The 23,806-nt window shown below is 49.7% G+C and overlaps 1 protein-coding gene and 1 long non-coding RNA gene across 3 annotated transcripts in view; one reads left to right on the forward strand and one right to left on the reverse strand.

Moving 5' to 3' along the window:
• Positions 1 to 5,473: 5,473 nt before the first annotated feature.
• On the reverse strand, positions 5,474 to 7,771 carry LOC142818551 (uncharacterized). 2 transcript variants are annotated; one of them, XR_012896061.1, is made up of 2 exons: positions 6,507 to 7,771; positions 5,474 to 5,720 (listed from the first exon to the last, which is right to left on the reverse strand). It is a non-coding gene; the product is annotated as an uncharacterized LOC142818551 (long non-coding RNA). The 2 variants fall into 2 exon arrangements; XR_012896062.1 differs by lacking the exon at positions 6,507 to 7,771 and adding an exon at positions 6,104 to 6,484.
• Positions 7,772 to 14,756: 6,985 nt separating this feature from the next.
• Positions 14,757 to 23,806, forward strand: part of FSCN1 (fascin actin-bundling protein 1) — a 30,049-nt gene continuing 20,999 nt past the window's right edge. Inside the window, exon 1 of the mRNA XM_006112917.3 lies at positions 14,757 to 15,756. Coding sequence (XP_006112979.1) covers positions 14,934 to 15,756 — 823 coding nt within the window. The 5' untranslated portion in view covers positions 14,757 to 14,933. The remainder of the gene's footprint in view (positions 15,757 to 23,806) is intronic.

Raw genomic sequence — 23,806 nt, forward strand, 5'->3', positions numbered from 1 at the left:
GAAAGCTCAAAAGCTCCCCCACCTTCCCTTCCCTAGTAAGATAGCTTGATCTCCATTTCTTCTTGGTTAGTCTGAAAGGTAGCATGCTGAAGGTAGAGTGTGAGCTCACACATGCCCACGCCAGCCCTGTGTGTTCTCTCTGTCTGCCTCTCCTCCCCATATGCACATACACACTTCCTCCAGCTGTGGCTACAACTGTCCTTTGTCAAGGCTAATTAAAGGAAATAAGCTAACCACTTTTCCTCCTCTGCTTCTAAAGGATGTTAGCTGATCATTGAGACAGTCACTATAAGAAACACATTTCCCTCTATTTCATAGCCTTTGGAATGAGCTATCAAAATGTTTCCCCTAAAAACATATCTTCTCTGAGAGACAAGGCAGGTGAGGTAATATCTTTTCTTGGACCAACTTCTGTGGCTAAGAAAGAGAAAGTTTTGAAACAAAATACAGGATTATGTAGCACTTTAAAGACTAACAAGATGGTTTATTAGATGATGAGCTTTCGTGGGCCAGACCCCAAGTGGGTCTGGCCCACGAAAGCTCATCATCTAATAAACCATCTTGTTAGTCTTTAAAGTGCTACATAGTCCTGTATTGTGTTTCAGCTACACCAGACTAACACGGCTACATTTCTATCAAAGTTTTGAAAGGCATTCTGAGTTTCACAGCTACTATAAGATGGAATAGGTTGCTTAACATAAGTAGTAACACTCCATTCAAGGTGAAGTTAACACCTCTGAAGTCAAAGAACAGAAAAGGGTTAATAGATATCAGATTGTTATTGTAAGCGATAAATCCAGTGTCTTTTATTAAGATCACGTTTTTTAAACCATGGGGCACAGCTGTACAGGTCAATGTTCCCTCTAATCTTTTCTATCCATGTGCAGAATAAATTCTTTCTATGTGCACCAAAGCTTGTGTGAATATGCACCACAAGTAGAAACAGAAACCTAGTTGTGGGCGCTCTGCTAATCAACTGGGCAGCATTTGACTCTCGCCTGAGCAGCTGCACAGGTGCACAGCTTAGAGGGAATGCTGGTACCAATATATCTATATTGCTGTGAGGTCTCCCATGTAGCTGCTTTTTGCCAGCAGGAGAGAACTCTCCTGCTGTCATAATTAAACTACCCCCAAAGAGAGGCATTAGTTATGTTGGCAGGTAAGCATTGCCTGCCAACATAATAGTGGCCGCACCACACTTTTCCAGGTGAAACGTATGTTAGTTGGGGACCAGTGGCTTCATACCCTTGATCAACAAAAGTTTTATTGAGGAAAATTACCGGTGTGGACAGCACTTTGTCAGCAAGAGACACACTCCCACTGACAAAGCTATCGCCCCTTGATGGATGAAAGGGTGTTGGTTGTTGAAATTGTGGTGCAGTTCTAGGAAGGAGTTCAGGTCATCTCTCCAGAGGATGAAAAGATCACCGACATATCTCCAGTGTATCACTGATTTCATGGTGCACTTGTCCAGCAATTCTCCCTCAAGATGGTCCATGAAGAGACTGGCTACCCTAATAGGCATGGCTGTTCCCATGGTTTGGTTGTGCTTGTTGCTGAATGTAAAGTTGTTCTGGGTGAGGATGAAGTGAATGAGTTTTGAGTGGATAGCCTTGTAGATATCTGAGGAAGACAGTGATGTTATTGTTGTGAGGGATGTTGATGGCTATGGTGGCCAAGATGGTGTTTGGAGAGAGGTTGTTAATGCGCCAGGCTACGTCTACACTGGCATGATTTTCCGGAAATGCTTTTAACGGAAAAGATTTCCGTTAAAAGCATTTTCGGGAAAATCGCGTCTAGATTGGCAGGATGCTTTTCTGCAAAAGCACTTTTTGCGGAAAAGCGTCCGTGGCCAATCTAGACGCAGTTTTCCGCAAAAAAGCCCCGATCGCCATTTTCGCGATCGGGGCTTTTTTGCAGAAAACACTACTGTGCTGTCTACACTGGCCCTTTTGCGCAAAAGTCTTTTGGAAAAAGACTTTTGCCCGAACGGGAGCAGCGTAGTATTTCCGCAAGAACACTGACAATCTTACATGAGATCGTCAGTGTTCTTGCGGAAATTCAAGCGGCCAGTGTAGACAGATGGCAAGTTTTTCCACAAAATCAAATGATTTTGCGGAAAAACTTGCCAGTCTAGACACAGCTCCAGAGTTTCTGGAGGGAGTTAGTTCCATCCTGGCAGAAGCTGGCTATGTGGGTGGTAAATGGTTGGAGGATAGTTTCTCTGAGTCCTAATATTCCTTCAGTAAGCGTGTCATGGCCAGGTATGATGGATTTGCTGGGTCCCCTTGGTTATGTATATTGGGAAGAATGTAGATGGTCCCTGGGGTGAATCAGTGGAAGATGAGGTTGTGGAGCTTCTCTTGGAAGTGTTTGGGGGAAGATTTTATGATCTCCTTACATTCTTCTCTGAAACACATTCCATGGGAAACAACCAACATAGGATGGAGTAGTATACTGTTTGCAGAGTGGGAGTTTTCTTAAACATCAGGGTACTATCTGCTATGCAAGGGCCTGGAAGTTCACATGGCCCTTTTCATAGGAGTACATGTTTAGCCTGGTGCCATCCAAAAACTTCACCTTACCCTTACTGCTGTGCAGCGGGCTTCCTACATGGCGGATCACCCCCCCAGGTAAGGCTAGCAATACCTTGGCGTATATCAGTAAGTGCTCTGAGAGCTATAAATAAAATGAGCTACCAATGAGCCATGAAATATCATTGAGCCTCTGGTCTTGTTCTCATGCAGTCAAGGGCAAAACTCCCATTCCCATCATGAGGACGTTTCACGGTGCCCATTGAGTCCTTAGCTGTGGCTGAGCTCTGCTTGGTGCACATGTGGGTAGGTGGCAAGGTGACACTAAGCCCACCTGATGCTGTGGGGCTAAGAGACTGTTTATGTCCCCTTGATCCTGAGGGATGTTTCAGTCTCACATAATATAGAGCAGCCTCAGGGCTTCTGTAACTTGTGCTCACTGCTGTGACTCCCGAGGGGCCATGTGGGGATGGCTGTACTGCAAAGCACCGTGGCCTGGCTCCTTTTTCTTGGCCACACACTGAGCAGGGAGGAAAGGAGGGTGCAAGTGGCATGGGCCAGAGTTACCAGCTCCGTGCCACCCAGGTAAGGCGGGCCATTCAACACTTTGTTTACCTGAGTGCCTGCAGGCCCGACACCTCACAGCTCTCAGTGGTCACTGTTTGCCGCTCCTGGCCAATGGGAGCTGCAGGAAGAGGTGGCCTGGCCCTCGCTGGTTCCTGCAGCTCCCAAGGCTGGGAATTGCAAACTGCAGGCACTGGGAGCTACAAGTGGTCATGCCTGGGGACACTCAGGTACACAAAGCATCTGGCGGCTCACCAGTGGCTATTCCTGATGAACAGTGTCTGGCCTGCAGGCTGGAGGTTTCCCACCCCTGACACTGAGGCTACATCTATACTGTAGCCTTCTTCCGCAAAAGCTTATGCAAATGAAGCGCAGAGTAGAATCTCGCCGTGCTTCATTTGCATAATTAATTAGCAGCTGTTTTTGCGCAAGAGCCATTCTTCCTGAAAAAATGAGGAAGAACGGCGCTTACGCAAGAGGAGTTTTTGCGCAAAAAGGACCGTCTACACCGCTCCTTTTTGAGCAAAAGCCTCTTGTGTGAAAACAGCTGCTAATTAATTATGCAAATGAAGTGCAGGGATAGTCTACTCCATGCTTCATTTGCATAAGCTTTTGCAGAAGAAGGCTGCATTATAGACGGAGCTTGAGGGACTGCACAGCTTGCTGGTTAGGCTAGCTACAGCCCCTTTGTGCTATGAGAACAGTGCAAAGAGGCTGCAGCAGAAGCCAGCACCTGGCCCCTGGAGTCTAAGCCAGAATTGGTCCCACTTGCCCTCACTTGTCAGGCTGGATCAGAGGGGACCCTTGTTTTTCTCCCAAGGCAAGTGCTGGACTGGGCTATGAAATCTAGTTCACCTGCTGTCCTCTCCCCAGCCCTGACTTTGCAATCAGCAAGTTAGTGAGTTTCAAATCAGATTAGCTTCACACCTTGCAGCTCCCCCCAGCCTGTCAGCTTTCACATCAACCTCAAGTGGGCTGTGAGCAGCTGCACAGGCGTTTAGTCTGACAGGAAACCCTTGCTCCGCATTGCTCTGCCGCAGGAAGTCACAAATATGACTTGAGACAGAGGAAAGGCAGCAGCTACCAATGAGCTGGACAGAGTTGGCTCCTGCAAGCCACTTGGTAACAGCACCTTAGTTTTGGGTCTTTGCAGAGAGCCTGGATGTAAACAGAGCAGTAGCTAAAGCATGTGTAGAGTGGGGAGTGTGGGAGACTAAAGAGCTCCCCGGACACATGCTCTGAAGATCAAATGGATCAGCATATCCCCAAGGAGCCCTCTCACCGCAATCCTTAGGCCAGCCCCGGGCACAGTGTTCCATGTCATAGAAGAACCGGCAACATCTCCATGGGTGGGGGGGGAAGGTGGCACAAAACTGCTCCCAACCTTCCTTGAAACACTGAGGCCGGATCTGCTTCTCCAAACATCCAAGTGGGCTCACTATTGCCGGGAGCATGGCACGACTGCAGCAAGGGGACCTCTCTTCTTGTGCACGAGGGTGTGGAGGTACACCCGTGGCATGCACCCTGCAGAATTCTCACAACCGTGATCCCCCCGCCAGCTGTTCTGGCGAGGCATGAGGAGGGGGAACCGAGGCACTGGGCTGAGCGCTGCACTGAACAGGAATCCTGTAGCCACCTTGCTCTGCTCAGATCCCAGATTAGGATCTGTAGGGAGACACGACAACGTTCCTGCTCTAGCGATGTAGAATCCCAGTGAATCAGTTAAGCCGTGGGCAGGGGGCTGCTCCCAGGTACCGCTACCAGTAAGGGTGATGCTTGCTGGATAACCAGCTACCCGTTGACATCCGTATCCTGCACCCACCAGCCAAAGGACATGAAGGCCTCAAAGACTCTTGAACCAGCCTGGGAGGTCTCTCCCCATTCCCTGCACCAGTGAGGGAAGACCTCCAGCAGTCAGGGGAGACCAACCCAGCTCAAAGACCTAATGCCCCCCCACATTCCCCAACTGTCCACACTAAAGGAGACCTACTCTCCTCCCCATAGCCAGAGACCACACGACAATCTCCCAACCATCAGCCAGAGATGGATGGAAGGAGATTGAAATGGGGTACGTAGTGGGGTGAGATCTCACTGCGACAGCCTCGCAGGAGGCAATGATGCTTCCCCACACCATCACCACTTCCCCTTAATTTAATTCTTGTAGGCAAGCAACCTGTAGGAGCCTCAGCGAGGAAGGGAGATGCATGAGGCGTTGGGAGGTACTGCGTTGGAAGCAGCATGTGGAAGGGAATTTTGGGGAGGAGGGGGAGGAGAATATAGAGTATACAGATTTGGCAGGAGGGGAGTAAGGCGATGCTATGGGAATTGCCAGGAACAGGGAGAGGAGTTGCCCCAGGATATAACACATGACACTGTTAGAAGGTTGGCAGCACATCACTTTTTGAGTGGAGGCTGGTGCAAGGCAATCATCTGTGGGTTAGTTTGCTACCGGATCACAGAAGAAGGCCAAGAGACGCACAGCACTCACTGTCCAGAGGTCCACAAGAATTCCTACAAATAGTTGCAATGCTGTAGAGGAGCCTGCTAGCCCAGTCCTGGACTACTTCAAAGAAGCTGTTTCCCATGTGGACATGAAGTCACAGCAGGCTTTAACACGAGGGCCTGGAACAGGAACACATTGGTGAAAGTAAAAGCGAGCAGAGGCTCATCACAAGGTAAGAGGGAAGAGGGAAGTGACTGGATAAAAAACCAGACCAGTCCCTGCAAGGTGAGGGGCACGGTTAAGCTTCCACTGGCTTTGCTGGGAATTGAAGGTGCGGGAAGTTCTCATCAGCATTCAGGATCTGGCTCATAGGTTGTCCATTGAAGCCATATTCCCAAAGGTGTATGCCTATGCTGCAGTTAGATATTCCATGGCTGACCTGTGTGAGGTGCAGAGTAGACATGCCCATGGAGACCAGTAAATAGCAAAACTGCCATTGTGAGCAGGAAAAGATCATTCGGGCATGTCTACACTACATGGAAGATTGACGCTGACTACATACCTCATTTCAATCTCCTTCCATCAGTTGATCTTCCAGGGTTCAATTTTGTATAGACCCTCTAGATCAGGGGTTCCCAACCTTTTTCGGTCCCCGTACCTCCTTGGCTTTTAGTAAACCTTCCCGTAAAGGGAGAAGGGTGACAAAATTGGGCTTTACTTTAAACCAGTGGTTCCCAAACTTTTTGGCATCACGCCCCCTTTTTGATTTTTGAGAAACCCTCACGACCCCCCCTCCAATAGCAGCAAAACTTGTTGAGCAAAAAAAAAAAAAGGAACTGACCAGGGCCAAAAAACAAAAATGGCAGCACAACTTGGGGGGAGGGGGAGGATCGATAGGGGGGCTGGGTTGCCTCGCGCCCCCCCCAGTTTGGGAACCCATGCTTTAAACCTTATGGTTCACTCACTGCAGCCTGAAGAGAAAGACTGGGATGGGTCTTCCTTTCTCTGTGCCCTGCTCGGCCGCTCAGCAAAGCGCTGACACAGGACACAATAACGTGATTACAGTGATTGCAGAGCGTGCCTGAAGTGACTGCTAGTAGGATGTTTAATCGGGATGGGCAAACTGCTTGGTGGCCTGGTCCAGGGGTCTTGTCAGTCACTTCAATGGGAACAGGAGCAGGCCCCAGGTTTGTATCTGCTGCGTGAACTCCAAATCAACATTGGCACCATGGCAACATGTTGGAATACTGACACAAGAAGAGACTGTGCCTTAGTGGCTTCTCTCTAAAGCATGGAAGGGTGGAAGGGGGGGAGGACAAGCTGCTTTCTCATGCAAAAAGCCCTATCAGTCTCTGTCATGATCATGAGGGTTAGCTAGCATCCTGAGGACTAAAAGGTTAACTATGTCCCTTACCTAAACCAGGTGGCAGGCAGCCAATAGAAATGTAGGTAGGAATTTCAAACTGGGACAAAGGAATTTTTGGGTTCTTCCCTCCTTTGTCTCTGGGGCAGTTTCTCTCCATCTACTGAGGGGGATAGACAGAATGTCTCCCTCCAAGAGTAGACTCTTCACTCTTCTGTAAGTAGGGTAAAGTTTAGATAAATCCGTTAGGTTTTATTGTTTTATGGTTTGGGAAATGGGATCTGTTGTCTGTGCATTTGAAAATGCTTTTTGCTCTCTTTTGTAACTAAGCTCCTGGCCCATGGTGGGTTTCTCCTCCATGAGTATATTACTTTGTGACTTTTCCATCTAGTCATTATGCTTGCAACAGGAATAACTGCTAATAAAAGTTCTTTCTCTTTTCTTTTCTTAACCTGGCATTGGTTAATTTTTGTGTCCTGGTTTGTACTTTAGGGGTGAGATTTCCCAAGTGATCTCTCCCCTGATTTTTTTATGAGTACTTGGGTGGTAGCAATGGGATTTTATCCCCAAAATCTAGGTTGTTAAGATTTTGGGGGGAAGTTTTATACCAAAGCCTGGTAGATAAGGTTTTTGGGTACTTTTGCTGGCCCCCACTCCTGCATTTATCGTGCCAGAGTGGGGAAGGAGCCATGACAGTCTTCCACTGTGTGCACCTTCCAGAGTTTGCCCCCCTCCTGGGGAAACATTGCTGCGGGATGTTAATATAAATGTATTTAAGTCACAGAGGTTAAATGAGTGAGCCAAATGGCTGACAAGGTTTGGGACATCAGCATTGAGCTTACTATACATTTTAGAAATGTGCATCTGTCTGTCCGTCCATCTGTGTTCAAGAACTCCTCCTGAACAGTGAGCGCTAGGGCCACCAAATTTGGTAGGCAGCTTCCTCTTATTGTAACGGAAAGCAACGTCAGGGCCCGGATAATAGGATGTGGGTAGAATTTGATTGTTTCTCAGAAAATGGAAAGGGCGGGTCTGGTAGGAGGGGCAGTTATACTGTTGAATGACCACAGGGAGAAGCAAGAGGCCAGAGATGGAGACCGAGACAGCTATAACCCCATTAGGCAGGGGTGGTGAAAGGGACAACTATCTACTTGTGCTTCAGAGAGGTTGCCTAAAATTTGTGTGTCTGTCTGTCCCCCAGTCAGAGGACACGGATCCCTTCCCTGGCTGTGCCCGTTGCAGCTGTGGAGGCCATGGAGAGATGCTTCTCATCTGGATCCAAGCTGCTGCGGTGACAGAGGGTTGAGATAGTCCTTTCTCCCCAGGGCAGCCTACATACTGAACCCCTCATTCCCAGCCCCACCCCAGAACAATTTAAATGAAGAAAAACAACACTTATTTGAGTTAAGGACCAAGCAACACCAGATAAATCATAATAGACTAGCATAGTGAATCTGATCGTGTCTTTCTACGGGCTGGCTCTCGTGAGGACAAAAATCTGCTATTTACAATTAAAAGAATTCTCCTTTAGCTATAGTGAAAAGAGGTCTGTACTTTTTGGTGCCAAAGCCTACAAGTTCAATACCCCTTGAGAATTGTGTCACTGATCAAAAAATAGAAAGTTGAACTGACTAGTTCAGTTTCATTGTCTAAGCTGAGAGATGTGCAACAATATGCATATACAGTGGATAGTCCATTAAACGTCTATCATTCTATCCATGTAAACAATTCCTGAAGTGAACCAAGCTGTGCACGGTGTTGCAGAAAAACCAGACCCCCTGCAAAATTCACTGGCTTCTAGTGATGTTATTACCTCAAAGTCCATTCCAGGTTCACTGTAGGGTTGGCCACAGCTCTGGCACCTTATGAATGAATCAGGGCCCCAAAATTATTAAACATTTTAGTCATACAAACATGAGACAAATGGGGGTTGCCTGCACTGACCCCAGGCAAAATGAGGTGAGTTGTGCTGCCAGGTGGATACCAGGATGTAAAGGGACACACAGAGACACTGGGCCTTCATATGTATACTGGATTTAACCCGCAGCTGGAATCACTGGAAGTTCAGAGAAGGGCCAGACCTACTGCCCACTACTCAGGAGGCAGTGCCCTATCCTTTAAGACAGGGCTATTCAACACACGGCCTGGGGGCCACACGCGGCCCATTTGTTTGCAGCCTATGGTGCGGTTTGGGTTTACGCAGGGCTCAACATGAGGCCTGCGGGTGGGATCCTTTGAACATAGCCTCCACTGGGAACACGCTCCGCAATGGTGAGTCAATATAATGGTCTTCTGTTGATATGTCTTTAGTAGTTAAATTCCTGGACAGTCATTGCTCATTACAAGTGCTGTCATAGGGTGGAAATTGGGTAAATATTGCATTTTATAATATCACAGAACTGACTTAAATGGGGCCAGTGTGTTATGTAGTCTTGCCTTAATTTTAGTATTCATGCCCGTGTAAAATAAGCTATTTGCATCTATTTGCATATCTATTGGCATGTATATGCAACCACACTTAAGTTGCAGCCCTCATCATGTGCTGTGAGTATCACTGTGGCTTCAGGGCTTCCACAGTTGAGTAGCCCTGCCAAAGGGGTTGAGAACAGAGAGCAGAAGGCTGGAGCAGATTTTGGCAGGTTTAGAGGAAGATAATGAGCAGCTTTCCCTTGGTCTTGATTGATGTTCGTTAATTATTTCCATCCATGTGCAGAATAAGTTTTGTTATGTGCTGCGAGGCATGTGTTGATATGCACCACCAGTAGAAACACATGCTGTGGGCACTCTGTTAATCAGCTGGATGGCATTTAAATCACTTTTGGGCAGCTGTCCAAGCACTCAGTTTACAAGGAACACTGGCCTCATCTCTTTCTACTACACATTCTCCTGCTTCCCAAGCCACAGAAGCCCAGATTCTCAAAGATATATAAGCGCCTAACTTCACCAGAAAGCAGTGACAGGAGCCTAAGTACTTTGGAGGTTTCTTCAGTGTCAGAGGGAGGGGCCTTTGTCATTGTTTGGACCAAAGGAATGGTTTTCCTCTTCCTTCCTCAAAGAGTAGAAGGGTCTGATGGGGCCCTAAAGCCACCATGGTACTGATAGACCAGTAATGGGTCCAAACAAGACTGCTGACAGTGGGAAGTAGCAAAGGGGGAAGTTATCCTGGGGCTCAGGAATTTAAAAGGACTCAGGGCTCCAGGACACCACTACCACAGTAGCAGCAGACACTGGAGCCCTGGGCCCTTTAAATTGCCACTGGAGCCGAATGCAGCTAAGTCCTGGTGACACTGAGAGTAGGCCGAGGGAAGCTAGCCCCCGGCCCCACCCCTTCCACCGGAGGCCCTCCACTTTCAGGGCAGAGCCTAGCCACCTCCCACATTGCCCCGGGCCCAGAAAAGTCTGTGGCCAGTCCTGGATCCAAATGTCAACGAGATTGGTGAGAATCCTAGAACTGGAAGGGACCTTGAGAGGTCATCGACTCCTGTCCCCTGCCCTCACGGCAGGACCAAGCACCATCTAGATCATCCCTGACAGGAATCTGTCTAACCTGCTCTTAAATATCTCCAGTGATGGAGATTCCACAATCCCCATAGGCAATTTATTCCAGTGTTTAACCAGCCTGACAGCTAGGAAGTTTTTCCTAATGTCCAACCTAAACCTCCCTTGCTGCAATTTAATCCACTGCTTTTTGTCCCATCCCCAGAGGCCAAGGAGAACAATTTTTCTCCCTCCTCCTTATAACATCCTTTTAGGTACTTGAAAGAAGTAATGTAGATTCCCTGTAAAAGAAATGTCGATGTTTACCACTTTAAGACAAGAGAAGGGAGGGTTCACTAAATAAAATGAATCTGTGTATTACTCAGTGGTGGGTGTACTTAATAGGGCCAGAACACTTATTTCCCCCGAATTAAAAATGCATCTATATTTGGGCCAAAATCTGCATGGAAATGCTTGGAGGGCAAATCTGGAATAACTCATAAATTGACGTCCATGCTGCCTCAACAGAACCCTCTTTGGCAGCGGCACTGACTGGTAGGAATAGCCCATCCAAAAGCAGAATTTGACCCAAAAGCTCTGACTTGGATCTGTGCCCCTTATGGGGCGTGGTTTCTCAGTTACTCAGCTTCTTCATTTGGGTCAGGTACACTGGAAGGGGGGGTGGCGAGGAGCAGTTAGATAGCTATATGTGACCTTTGCCCCCCTTGTACTCTGGGGCCAACAGTCTGTTCAACACCCCCCACTCTCCATATGCTGGTACAGCCTTAAAGTCCCCTACATGGTAGGGATGTGAATGTTTAACTAATGTTTAACTCGTTTAATGGGTGAGGCTTACTGGTTAAGATTAACCAGTGGGAGCCTGCAACCCCATTCCACCCTTCCTATTAATTGGTTAACCGGTTAATCAATGGCTGTGTCTAGACTGGCCAGTTTTTCCAGAAAATCAGTCGCTTTTCCGGAAAAACTTGCCAGCTGTCTACACTGGCCGCTTGAATTTCCGCAAAAGCACTGATGATCTCATGTAAGATTGTCAGTGTTTTTGCGGAAATACTATGCTGCTTCCGTTCGGGCAAAAGTCCTTTTGCACAAAACTTTTGCGCAAAAGGGCCAGTGTAGACAGCCTATATTTGTTTTCCGCAAAAAAGCCCCGATAGTGAAAATGGCGATCAGGCCTTTTTTGGGGAAAAGTGCGTCTAGATTGGCCACGGACGCTTTTCTACAAAAAGTGCTTATGCGGAAAAGCGTCCGTGCCAATCTAGACGCGCATTTCTGGAAAATCATTCCAGTCTAGACGAAGCAAATTTGTTTAACAGGTAAACCAATTAAACAGGATTTTATATCCCTACTACAGGGCCAGGGAAACAGAAGATATCCATAGTGCAGTGCATCCTGGGCATGCCCTATCCCAGCGGCTGGAAGCGGGGGCTAGGGAAGAGTGCCACCTCCATACCTGCCAGGAAGTCTCCCTGAACAAGAAGCATTCTCAGGGGGGCATTTGAGCCCATTTTGTGATCCTTTCATAATGCTAGAGCAGCACAAAGGGGGTTTGGTATATCCGGAAGCGCAACCTGGATGGGGGTGAGGGGTGGGGGCAAAGGTAGATAAGTGGGACTATCTGCCTGAGTGAACATTTGGGAGGATTAAGGCTGTAATCATACCCAGGCTAGCTCTGAGGGTGTCATGAACAGAATGACCTGAGCAGAGCTATAGTTCCCTCCACAGAATTCATGGGGGTGGGGGACTATGAGGTGCCACTGAGCCACCAGACAACTGAGGGGCCTAGCAAGGGACTCCTGATGTAAGGAAAGTCACCACACCCCCCCACTTAATTCCCCCACTCTCTGGAAATGTTATTTCAGATCTGGGGAATGCTGGTTTCTGACGACTCTCTCAAAGCCCTGGGTTGCCTCCTCATTGGGTTGTAGATGGGAGCCTGGGGGAGTTTTGCCTGCTTTTAACATTCCTCCCTGTCTCTTCAATTCTTCCAGGGGGGTTTCAGCACAGAGGGGTGGAAGGCAGTGGGATGAGGCAGGGCAGAACTAGCCTGGCTCGTGCAGACTTTTCCCCCTCCCCAAACTATGGGCAGAAACAGTGCAACTTAATGCAGCCTGAACCTTCCCTTCCAAGTGCAGAACCTCTCTGATGAAGGGAAATCCCCAAAGGATTTGTGGACAAAAAAATCATGGCATGTAGACTAGCAAAACAGAGGACTTCAGAGCTGGTGTAGAGAGCCTCTGGCCCCTGGTGCCTCCTCCAAGATCCAAGCCATTCCAGGACGACAGTTGATTTTGGGGGACCAAAATCCCAAGTTAAAAGAGATAACTCAGACCCTCCACACCCAATGGAAAAATTCAAGGAAACGCAACAAGCTGGAACTCTTTGAGGCTCATAGTTTGTTTGGATGTCTAGTTTGCCAGTGAAATTTCACTCTTCGGCAGAGTTGTATTTATTTTTCTCCAGGCCACGGACTCTAGAAATCTCTCTTGAGTAATTACAAACAGCAGCATCGCCGAAGCGCCCATGCACCAGTGGAAAATATGGGCCTTAATAATGCTGGGCCAAGAACCCAAAGAATAGTTAATTCATTGGGAATGTAAAGGATTAACTGGTTACCTGGTAAGCATCAGCCTTATGGCATGCTTACCCTGTAACTGGTTAACTGGGGGCTTTGCCCAGCTGGAACAGCCCCTGCCTGCAGTACAGAAAGTCCTGTCCGACAGAATCAGCCCCCGCTCCCGGTGTGGTGGGCTAGGCCTGGCCTGTCTTATCGCACTGTGGGTGAGGTTGCTTTTGCCCAGCTGGACCTGCTGCGAAATACTGGGGGCAGAGGGCTGCTCCAGGGTTAACTGGTTAAACATAGGCTGTGTCTAGACTGGCCAGTTTTTCCGGAAAATCAGCCGCTTTTTCGGAAAAACTTGCCAGCTGTCTACACTGGCTGCTTGAATTTCTGCAAGAACACTGACGATCTCATGTAAGATTGTTAGTGCTTTTGCGGAAATACTATGCTGCTCCCGTTCGGGCAAAAGTCTTTTTCCGAAAAACTTTTGCGCAAAAGGGCCAGTGTAGACAGCTGAAATTTGTTTTGCGCAAAAAAGCCCCAATCGCAAAAATGGCGATCGGGGGTTTTTTTGCACAAAAGCGCATCTAGATTGGCCACGGATGCTTTTCCGCAAAAAGTGCTTTTGCGGAAAAGCGTCCGTGCCAATCTAGACACTCTTTTCCAAAAATGCTTTTAACGGAAAACTTTTCCGTTAAAAGCATTTCCAGAAAATCATTCCAGTCTAGACGTAGCCATAGTGTTTAACCAGCAAACATTTTAACCAGGAATTTACCTCCCTATTATTCATATGTTAAAAACCAGGGACCAGGACCCAACTCTCCCCCTTCCCCCCCCCAAAAAAAGAAATGCAAGACATGGCCCATACATAGAGGCCTGGGATGACACAAAATTTGTAGCTGCATCAGTATTCTCAAAAATTAGCTGCACATATCCGCACTGACATTCGTGGATGTGGATACCTGCGCATATAAAGCATATATCCACAAATTTGCAGGATTCTAGATACAACATTTGTATCCACATCCATATCTGCAAAAATGAGCCAGGAATATCCGCACTGACATCTGCGGATATCTGCAGATTTGCAGGGCTCTTACCCATCCACTGAAGAAATGAACCAATGTGATGTGATCCCCTGTAGAACTGCTTGGGTTTGATTACCGTTCCAATGCGAAATCCCAACGATTAGACCAGCCTTGTGAGACCCGAAGCTCTATTACATCCACGGCTCATTTCCCTGGGCTGCCTATGGACACCCAACAGATCTGCCTTGCCTATTGTTGCTCTTTTATACCCATCGCATCAAGCCACTCATCTCCGCTCCCTCGATCAAACCAAACCCACCCGGCCCCGAGCAGAGCGGGGAGGGCGGAGAATGAAGGAGCTGGTTGGGGCGGAACAGACCAGGTGGGTTCCCCGTGGGGTCCGTCCCCTGCAGCGCGCGCGCGCGTGTGTGTGTGTGTGTGTGTGTGGAAGGGGGTTAGTGTGTGTGTGTGTGTGTGTGTGTGTGTGTGTGTAAGGGGGTTAGTGTGTGTGTGTGTGTGTGTGTGTGTGGAAGGGGGTTAGTGTGTGTGTGTGTGTGTGTGTGTGTGTGTGTGGAAGGGGGTTAGTGTGTGTGTGTGTGTGTGTGTGTGTGGAAGGGGGTTAGTGTGTGTGTGTGTGTGTGTGTGTGTGTGTAAGGGGGATAGAACGAACCTCCCTTCCTCCCTCCAATTGTCAGTGGCTGCGGCGCGCTCGCTCCCCCCTGCCGGAGGCGCAATTGGAGGCGGAGCTGGCAGCGCAGCCCGGACCTCTCTATATAGGCTGCAGCTGGGCTCGGCTGGCGGAGCAGGCTTTGTGCGGCTGCCGAGCGGGGGGGGCGGCGGCTCCGCGCGGTCCAGCGGAACAAAGGCCGGGGAGGGGGGGCGGAGAGAAGCCGCAGCAGCAGCCCCCTGTGTGTGTGTGTGGACGCGCGTCTCTCGCCGCGCCAGCATGACCGCCAACGGGACCGCGGCGCCGCTGCAGATCCAGTTCGGGCTCATCAACTGCGGCAACAAGTACCTGACGGCGGAGGCCTTCGGCTTCAAGGTGAACGCCTCGGCGCCCAGCATGAAGAAGAAGCAGATCTGGACGCTGGAGCAGGACGGCGACGACTCCAACGTGGTCTTCCTGCGCAGCCACCTGGGCCGCTACCTGGCGGCCGACAAGGACGGCAACGTGAGCTGCGACCACGAGCAGCCGGCCGCCGACTGCCGCTTCGTCATCCTGGCCCACGACGACGGGCGCTGGTCGCTGCAGTCCGAGCCCCACCGCCGCTTCTTCGGCGGCACCGAGGACCGCATCTCCTGCTTCGCCCAGGCCGTGTCGCCGGCCGAGAAGTGGAGCGTGCACATCGCCATGCACCCGCAGGTGAACATCTACAGCCTCACCAGGAAGCGCTACGCCCACCTCAGCGCCCGCCAGGAGGAGATGGCCGTGGACCGCGACGTGCCCTGGGGGGTGGACTCCCTCATCACCCTGGTCTTCCAGGACCAGCGCTACAGCGTGCAGACCTGCGACCACCGCTTCCTGCGCCACGACGGCCGGCTGGTGGAGCAGCCCGAGAAGGGCACCGGCTACACGCTGGAGTTCAGGTCCGGCAAGGTGGCCTTCCGCGACGGCGAGGGGCGCTACCTGGCCCCCTCCGGGCCCAGCGGCACCCTCAAGGCGGGCAAGAGCACCAAGGTGGGCAAGGACGAGCTCTTCGTGCTGGAGCAGAGCTGCCCGCAGGTGGTCCTGACAGCCGGCAACGAGAGGAACGTGTCCACCCGGCAAGGTAAGGGCCATCTCCCCCCCCTCTCGGTCCCCCCCCCGGCCCGCAGCACCCTGGGGGGCTGGGCATGCGGTGCAGCAGCACCCCCTGGCTGGGCGGCCCCAGAGCGGGGCAGGAGTTTCGTGGTGGCCCCCGGTTGCCTTCGTTCTGCAGCCCCGGTCGTGGCTGCAACCGAGCCCAGGCGGCAACTTTCCTCCAGCTGCGGCCTCACGCCAACATCCCCCCCCTCTTGTGCGAGAAAATGCCCGATCGGTGGGCTGCGTCCCACCTTCCTTCCCCCCCACCTCTCCTGGACCGCTGCGGAATTGCCTGGAGAAGCCATGTCCCTAGCCCTGCCGCTCGGGGCCTGGCTCCCCTGGTGCACACAGCCCTCCTAGGGTGTTTCATAAACGTCCCTTGGGGGGGTCCTACGGCCTTGCTTGCTCGCTGCAGTCAGGTCTTGGCCGGGTTTATATAAGGGCTTTGCTGAAACGCGGTGTGGAGCGGGTGATTATTTTTTTGGGTTGTGCAGGGAAAACATGACCTACATTCAGTTCACACAAAGAGCGCATTGCCTTGGCCGGCTGCTGCTTTGGCCGGTCCCGCTGAGCTCTTCCCTCCCCCCTTGGAAGCCCGAGTTTTCTCTTTTAATAGAGTAGCGTGGTGACCAGCTTTATGCATGATTTGGTGGGGGGGAGGGGAAGGACCGTGTGAATTTCATGGACTGGCGGTATCTCTGGCCATGGTGGAGCTCCATGTGCGCTCACTGTTCAATGGAAAAGTGTCAGCACACACAGCAGTGCTGTTAAGCATCTAATTTCAGTCCCATCCTGCGCCTTTGGCAAGCACCAACCTAATTGCTGGTTGCTGAAGGCATCTAACAAAAGGGGGGGGTTTACAGAATGATTCCCCCTTCTCCCTGCAGTCTGAGAGAATACTGAAATGAAGCAAAACTCTCACATATAAGACTGGCTTCCTACCTCTTACAACCAACTGCCTGGCTTTGCCATACAGACCTTCCGCTGCATGCTAGTGGCTTGGCTTCCCATTTGTGCAGGAAGGCTGGGGAATGGATCTGATTTAAATCCTTCTGTGAGCTACCATCAAAATGGTTGTGTGGAACACCAGAATTCCTACCTCCCCTCACTTGAAGTGTCTGTAATGGTTGTCTTCGGCTCCGCAGGCTGCGACAGGGAATTCACTGCCTTCCCTCTAGGACTTAATCAACCACCACGTTCTGCTCCCAAAAATAAACATCAAATGGCCCTCTTGGCTGATATTTAGTATTTGTCCAGCCAGAGGATGGGGGGATGGGGAGAACAAGGGCGGACTTGTGGTTCAGAAAGAATGGCTATTGCTAAGCTAAGCTGGAGGGGAAGGAGGAGGGGGGCTGTTGCTCCAGCATGACAAAAGGCTGGATATTTGGGATTGGAAATCCAGATGTTGGGAGGGGTGGTATGGGGGTGGAGGGTTGGAGAAGTATTCAACAGTGGTCAAACAGGCTGCGGAGGGAATTCTTCCTTGCTACAAGCCAAGGAAGTGTAGAGCAAGGCGCCTGCAGCACTGGTGGAAATAACATTGCTCCTCTTCAGGGTGTGGCATGTGTCGAGGTGTTTAGTAGTGCAAGCAGTGTGGCTGAGCTGCCTGAAGGTTTTGAGGAGCCTTCCCAGTAAGGGGGTATGTGTCTGTTCAGCATTCAAGTTCCTTCCCTCAAAGGAGACTTCCCTCTAGTTTGGATGGAGTGAAAGAGTCTGTGGGCTCCATCTTGTGTGGTGGGCATTGGTCAAATGACCCCGTTTAGCAAGTTGATAGGGCATTGAGTCCCTATTGCACCTCTCTTCTGGGTCTGATGCTTCATTTTGAAGTGGCTGCAGGGGAAGCCAGGATCGAGGGCATAAATCTCCGTGAATTAAGCGGAGCATCCTTGAGTTCCTGGCAACCCACCAGAGTTGTCCCATGAGGATAGTTCTGGCACGTGTAGAAAGCCAAAACCCAAATCTCTGGGATGGGGAGGAAAAGGATTTGGTTCATGGGTCCAGATGGACCCCAATCTGGATTCTTGCATTAGCTTCATTCATTCCCCTTCTTAAAGGAGAAAGAAATAGCAAACTGCTCCGGGCTGTCAGGGATAGCAGTGGAGCAATTAGCTGCAATATGATCTCTCCTTTAAGTACAGTTTCAGGCAGGGAAGCGGTTTCCGCTTTGTTAATCCTAGCCAGCAGCAGCAACCAGCAGTTGTGGAGTTGCTGCTTCTCTTTAGGCTCAGCTGGGGCACAACTTGCTTGTTCTTTTGGTCCCTTGCTGGCTCCTCTCTCCCCCTGCAGTAGAACCACTCTGTTCCAAGGTTAATTACAAACAAACCTAAAACCACATGCCCTAGGGAGACTTTCCTAGACAGCCCTTTCACCTACTGGCTGATAAGCCTGCCTCTACTGTCTGATCCTGGGGAGGAGAGGATCCTTTGGAGACTGAGGCTTTTTAAAAGCCTATGGGAGTTGCAGCCTAAATGAATACTTGATACTGGCCATGGAAGGTCTATACTTCAACTGTACTCATTGGGGTCTTGCTGTCCTCCCTTGTCCCTTTCAGTGTGGAGACAGCACTCTGTTGGTCTGATTTGTTTCCCACACCACCACCACCAGCTGTGGGTGGTGGACAAAAGTTCTTTCAACTGGACACCCCCCCCCCCTTCCAAATATGGAGTTTGGTGTGAGGACAGACTAGCTAGCATCTGCCCCCTTGTGAGTGGGATCTCTTTAGTAATTGGACTCTGCCTGGCCTAAATAAGAATGAGGCACTAAAAGGGCCCCTCTGCAAAAAGGATCCTGGTGTCTAGTTTTCTGGAGGGAGGGAAGGAAGGAAAGACTAATCCCACAGGCAGTCCAGAGGCGTTCCTGTGTTCAGATAGTGCACATGCACTACCAAAGAGTTGCAATTGAGGAGCAGAAGCCATTGCAGTCTCAGGCCCAACACATGCAGAGATTGCTTGGCTTCTGTTGCCACTCTACTCCAGTAGAGAACTGGAATGAAGTCCTGAACCTCCTTCACTAACCTAGGGGAAGGCTGAAGTGGGGATGTACAACAGGGATGCTAGTTTAGTGTGATGACTAAGGGCAACTCTGATTCACCACCTCTTTGGGTGCTTCAGATCTTTCCTGGAGATGAATTTAAAACTTGCTTGCTTGAGGAGCCACAGACAGTCATCTTTCCCAGTCAGGATTTAGGAATGTACCTTGGATGTTGAAGCTGTCATGGCTGGATCAGCAGGAAACTTAGACCTAAACAGGCAGCATGAAAAAAGTGACCTTAGAGCCTTGTTGAGGATAATCTAGATTTGTTGGATTCTTACTGGATTTACAAAGTCTTTGGAGAGAGTATGCCCAGGTAACTGCTTCCTGATACTCCAGGTCTGGCTAGGAGCAGATGAGAGCCCAGACAAGGATGTGATCAGGAAGTCTACTTGTTACCTGGGAAGCTTGCCAAGGCCACGAAAGCAGCTGGTTTATCTAGGAAACAAACCCATCTAGGAGATGGGAGAGTGAGGTTATGTTAATATATTTGTGTATGTGAGCCTCATCAAGGTCAGACTAGAATATCAGGTTAGAAATAAAATGTGGCTTACAAGATAAACACCTTTTTTCTCTACTGAGCCGCATAACTGTTTGGAGTGGATGTTGGCTTTGTTACTGTGTGGGAACTAGGCCCCTTGCCTTGAGCATTTGCCAGATGGTCTTCTTTGGTGGGCAGGCTTTTGGGCAGGACTCTACTTCCCTGTGTAACTTTTAGACACAGGGGTGATCAGATGCCCTGATGATATTAGTGATTGTCTTCTATTCTTCCTTCTCCTTCCTCCCCTGACCCAACCAAGCTAGTGTGTGTGTGTGGGGGGGGGGGACTGGGGGACACTAATACATTGAGGGATAGTTATCCCAAATGTCAGAGCAAGACACTGATTTGCATGTGGCTTGACTTGAACATCAAGCAAACTTACAGGCAGCCTGCCAGAAGCAGGAAGGATGAGAGAGGTAGGGGATAGGGATGTAAGCTACTAGTCAACTAACCAATAAGCTTTTGCTTATCTGCTAATGAGAGAGTCCACTAGTCCCTCGACTAGTCACATTTCCCCTTGAGGCAGCAAGGTGGGAGAGGAGCAGGAGCCCCGCAGCACTGTCTCTGTGGGGAGCAAGGGAGGTAGTGGGGACCGGGTGCAGTCCCAGATGCTGCACCTCTGCTCTTTAAATGTATTAAGAGCCTGCTGGTTCTTAATACATTTCAAAATCAGAAGCGCAGCTGGGGGGACCTGGCATGAGCCAGGACAGCTGATTCCTGGCTCATATTGTGTCCCCAACCACCACCCCACACTGTGTTTTAGCCTTTAAATGTTCTATACCTCTGCTGCTTGTGTGGAAGGGGGATTGAATTCCATAGAGATTTCTGACTCTTGCCTCCCCAGTATAGTGGGGACAGCAACTACCAGGACAGGGCTCTTTAGGTGCTGCAGTAGCCAACCCTTAGCAGACCTTGTTTCTTCAAAGCCTGCTTAGGTCACCATCTATTTACCAGCAGTTTACGCTTAGCGCCAATACACTGTCTGCTCTTGAAGGGAGACTCCTAGTTAACCAGTGTGGGACATGAGATGCAATGGCTGAGCTACCCAGAGACATTTTAGTAAACTAGTTTGGGGTGTAGTGCTACCGTAAGGGGGGAGGCTTCCTGGCAAGAACCCCAAAGCAACCAGGGTCTGTGTCCAAGCAAAGCAGTGGAGTGCACTGGCCAGTCAGCACCTTCTGCATCCACAGCCAGACAGTGAGGTGTGCAGCCTGAAGAGCTGGAGTGAAGTTCAGATGAAAGGGAAGTGGAAGCCAATGTCAAATGTCTTCAGATTCACAAGTGCCCTGTGTCTTGGCCCAGGTGAGATGGTGGTTCTGGGCTCCTGAATTCATTTCTCCCCCTCCCCCTCCCCCTTCCCCCTTCCCCCCTCCCCATCAGCTTTGGCAGCTCTTTCCTATACACCTCTAGCTCTGCTGGCAGACCTGCAGCAATGACTGCTTAAAGCTGTTGGGCAGAGGTGGGAAACAGGTGGTTATAATCTGGGTTAAATTAGCCCTGAAGCCATACGCTGGCATGCTGGTTACATCCATGTAACAATATACCAGATAGTGTGTGCACATCTGCCTGATCTATTCCAGGGTAAAATGCCATAGCACTGCGAGCACTCGAGTTTCTCCATCGGGGAGAGAGGCTCTTTGGCCACAAATGGGCCTTTCTACTTGGGTGTGTGGCTGCAGTTTTTAGCTGTAAGCATCCCCTACTGAAGGTCTGGATTCCTTTGGTCTGTCTGCAAACTGCTTTGGTTACATGATTGACTTGCTTTGCTGCTGCAGCATAGGACTGAAGAGACCTAGATTCAATTTGCTACTGTCACACAGGTGCATCCCTGCCTGCACAGAAAACAGTCAACGGCAGCTAGCCTCAGAGCTTGGTTCAAGGGACTGGGTTCACGCTATGGGCTAAATAGTGTAAATGCTTGGGCTGGTGCCTAGACTTGTCCCTCCTGCTGAGTTTCAGAGACTGGGTTTTGGCTTGAATGGGAATGTGTGCTTCTATTTTTAATCCACTCCTAGGAGCCCGAGTCAATTGACCTGGGCTTTTAGACTTGCAGGGGGTGTGGTCTGTGTAGACACAGTCTAACTTCAGTCAATGGCTTAACAGGCACGCCATGTGTAAAAAGGGTTCATCCTCACTGATGCCTTCAGAAGCTTACTTTGGGTTCTTAAGGGCCCAGACATTGGCACATGGGAAGCACTGCATAAAGGCAGTGTTTATACTGTGGCCATTAAGTAAGCAAGTGTTCGTGGTATTGACCTGTAAAGGTTAGAGGCTAGCCTAGTTCCTGCTCTCTAGTCACAGGCCAGGGAACTGGAACTTTGCGTTAAATAACACCCATCTGCTAAGACTCTAAGGCGGGAGTGTGCAATAATTTTTTGCTGGGTGCCACTTTGGAAATTTTTTATGTGGCCCCAGGCCTCACAGGAAGGGGTGGGACATTGAGCAGAAGGGGTGGGGCCAACATTGTCTGGGGGTGGGGAACCAGGAATGCCTTTGCCTCCACCACAAGTTCCCCCAAGGTGCCCATGCCCCTGGCATGGGAGGTGATGTCCCTTGCTCCCCTACCCCATGGCCAATTAGAGCCTGGGAGCAGGGGAGCGCACCAAGCTGCCTCCGCTCTGTCCCCGCCCTGCGAGCAACACGCGGCACTTCCAGGTGGTGGCAGGCCTGCTGCTCCTGCAGGTTGCATGTCTCCTAGCATTTTGTTTGATACCCCAACTTCAAGACTTTCAAGCCACTTAAAACTTTGTCCAGATGGGGCCCCACGATGGTCCCCTGAAGTCTGACTCAATGAGTCAGACATTCTGATCTGTACAGCACTAACATTACTGAGGTGGCTTATTCTCAGTTGGGACTAGCAAACCTGCAACATTGGAGAAACTGCTTATAACAATAGAACAGCATGTCTTAGTGGGGCTTTGGGACTCACCGGCTTAGTCTGTAAATAACCCTTCAGGGACGATCCTCTGCCTTGTGGTTAAGACACTAGACTAGGATTTGGGAGATGCCTGGCAGAGCCAGCAACTGCATTCACAAGGCTCTGGGATGCTAGTCGCTTAGTGTTTCTATGCTGCACCCATAGCTTGAAAGCTACGCCGCGTAGCTCAAATTGTGTAGCTTATTTCAAAATAGCTTATTTAGAAATTTAGCGCTGTCTATGCAGCACTTATTTCAAAATAACCCACTATCCACAAGGAGTAAGGGACTTTTTGGAAATGAGGCATACAGGGATGTTGGCATAGCAAACCCGTTATTTTAAAATAAGGGGTGTGTTCAAAAAGGGGTCCCTCTTGTTAGTCTTAAAAGACAGGACTATGCAGCACTTTACTTTCTTCAAAAGACATGGAATAGCTCTTTTGGGATACTGGGGGTCTCATTTGTGGCACTAGAAAGTGATCCTATGGCATTTGATTTAGCTGGTCTAGTAAAGACCTGCTAAATCAAATGCTGGGGGGGGAGGGATAGTAAGGAAAGCCAATGGGAGGCAAAGACAGATGGTGCCAAGGTCTGCTGACTCTAGCTAGAGTTGCATACTTTTAATCCCACTTTCCAGGTCTAGTGTAGACCTGGCCTCTGCCTCAGTCCTTTACCTGCAGTATTGAGAATACTCTTGTCTTGTTTAGATAGCCCTTTCAGTTCTAGGTCAACACCCACTAAACTGGTTTAGGTAAACCCTGGGTGGACGCCCTCATTTTAGTTATGACTGACTTAGATTAGGAACTGGTTTAAACCCAATTAAACAAGTCTGGTTATAAATCAGTAGGCACCGACACAGCCTTTTGCACTGGCTTAAAATAACACCATTGGTTAAACTTTGCTAACCCTGTATAGGCAAGCCTTAAGCTCTTGAGGGTGTAGAGGTGTCTTAAGCGTTTGCAGACTATTTAGTGGACTAATGCCCTCCCTATTAAATATCCTAGAGTGCTAGTTTCAGTACATATATAGGAATTGCTATGTAGTGCCTCTTGCTTCACTTGCACCTTTAGCTTCACCTCTCTAAGCACTGGGCAGTAACTTAAACTGCCTCCTGTGTACCAAATCCTCAGCTCTAGCCTATGTTGCTGACAGGTGAGCTATGGCGGGGGGGAGACTAAAGGCAGGTGTGCACATGTAATTCTGTCCCTCTGTTGGGTATTGCTTTCCCTTACACACCTTTCAGGATTTCTATTTGTCGCCGTCCTGTAATAACTTGCGCTACAGATAACAAGCTACAGAAAGGAAGAGGTTGCTTCAGTCTGTGTAGAATGGGACTCGTGTCTGAATGCTGCTTACCATGTGTACCTCATTATAAGGTGCTACATCTTGAATCTACTTCCAGAGCAGTGAAATGGGTTCCTTCAGGAAATATCTGAGCTCTACCTCATCCTTGTGTCTAGAGGTAACTTAGTTCAGGGTTCTGAATCTCTCTGGCAGCCACAGCAGGTATCTGTCACTCAACACCACTTGCATACTAGGCTCAGGGCAG

The sequence above is a fragment of the Pelodiscus sinensis genome, chromosome 16 (assembly GCF_049634645.1).
Source record: "Pelodiscus sinensis isolate JC-2024 chromosome 16, ASM4963464v1, whole genome shotgun sequence".
NCBI classification, from domain to species: domain Eukaryota; kingdom Metazoa; phylum Chordata; order Testudines; family Trionychidae; genus Pelodiscus; species Pelodiscus sinensis.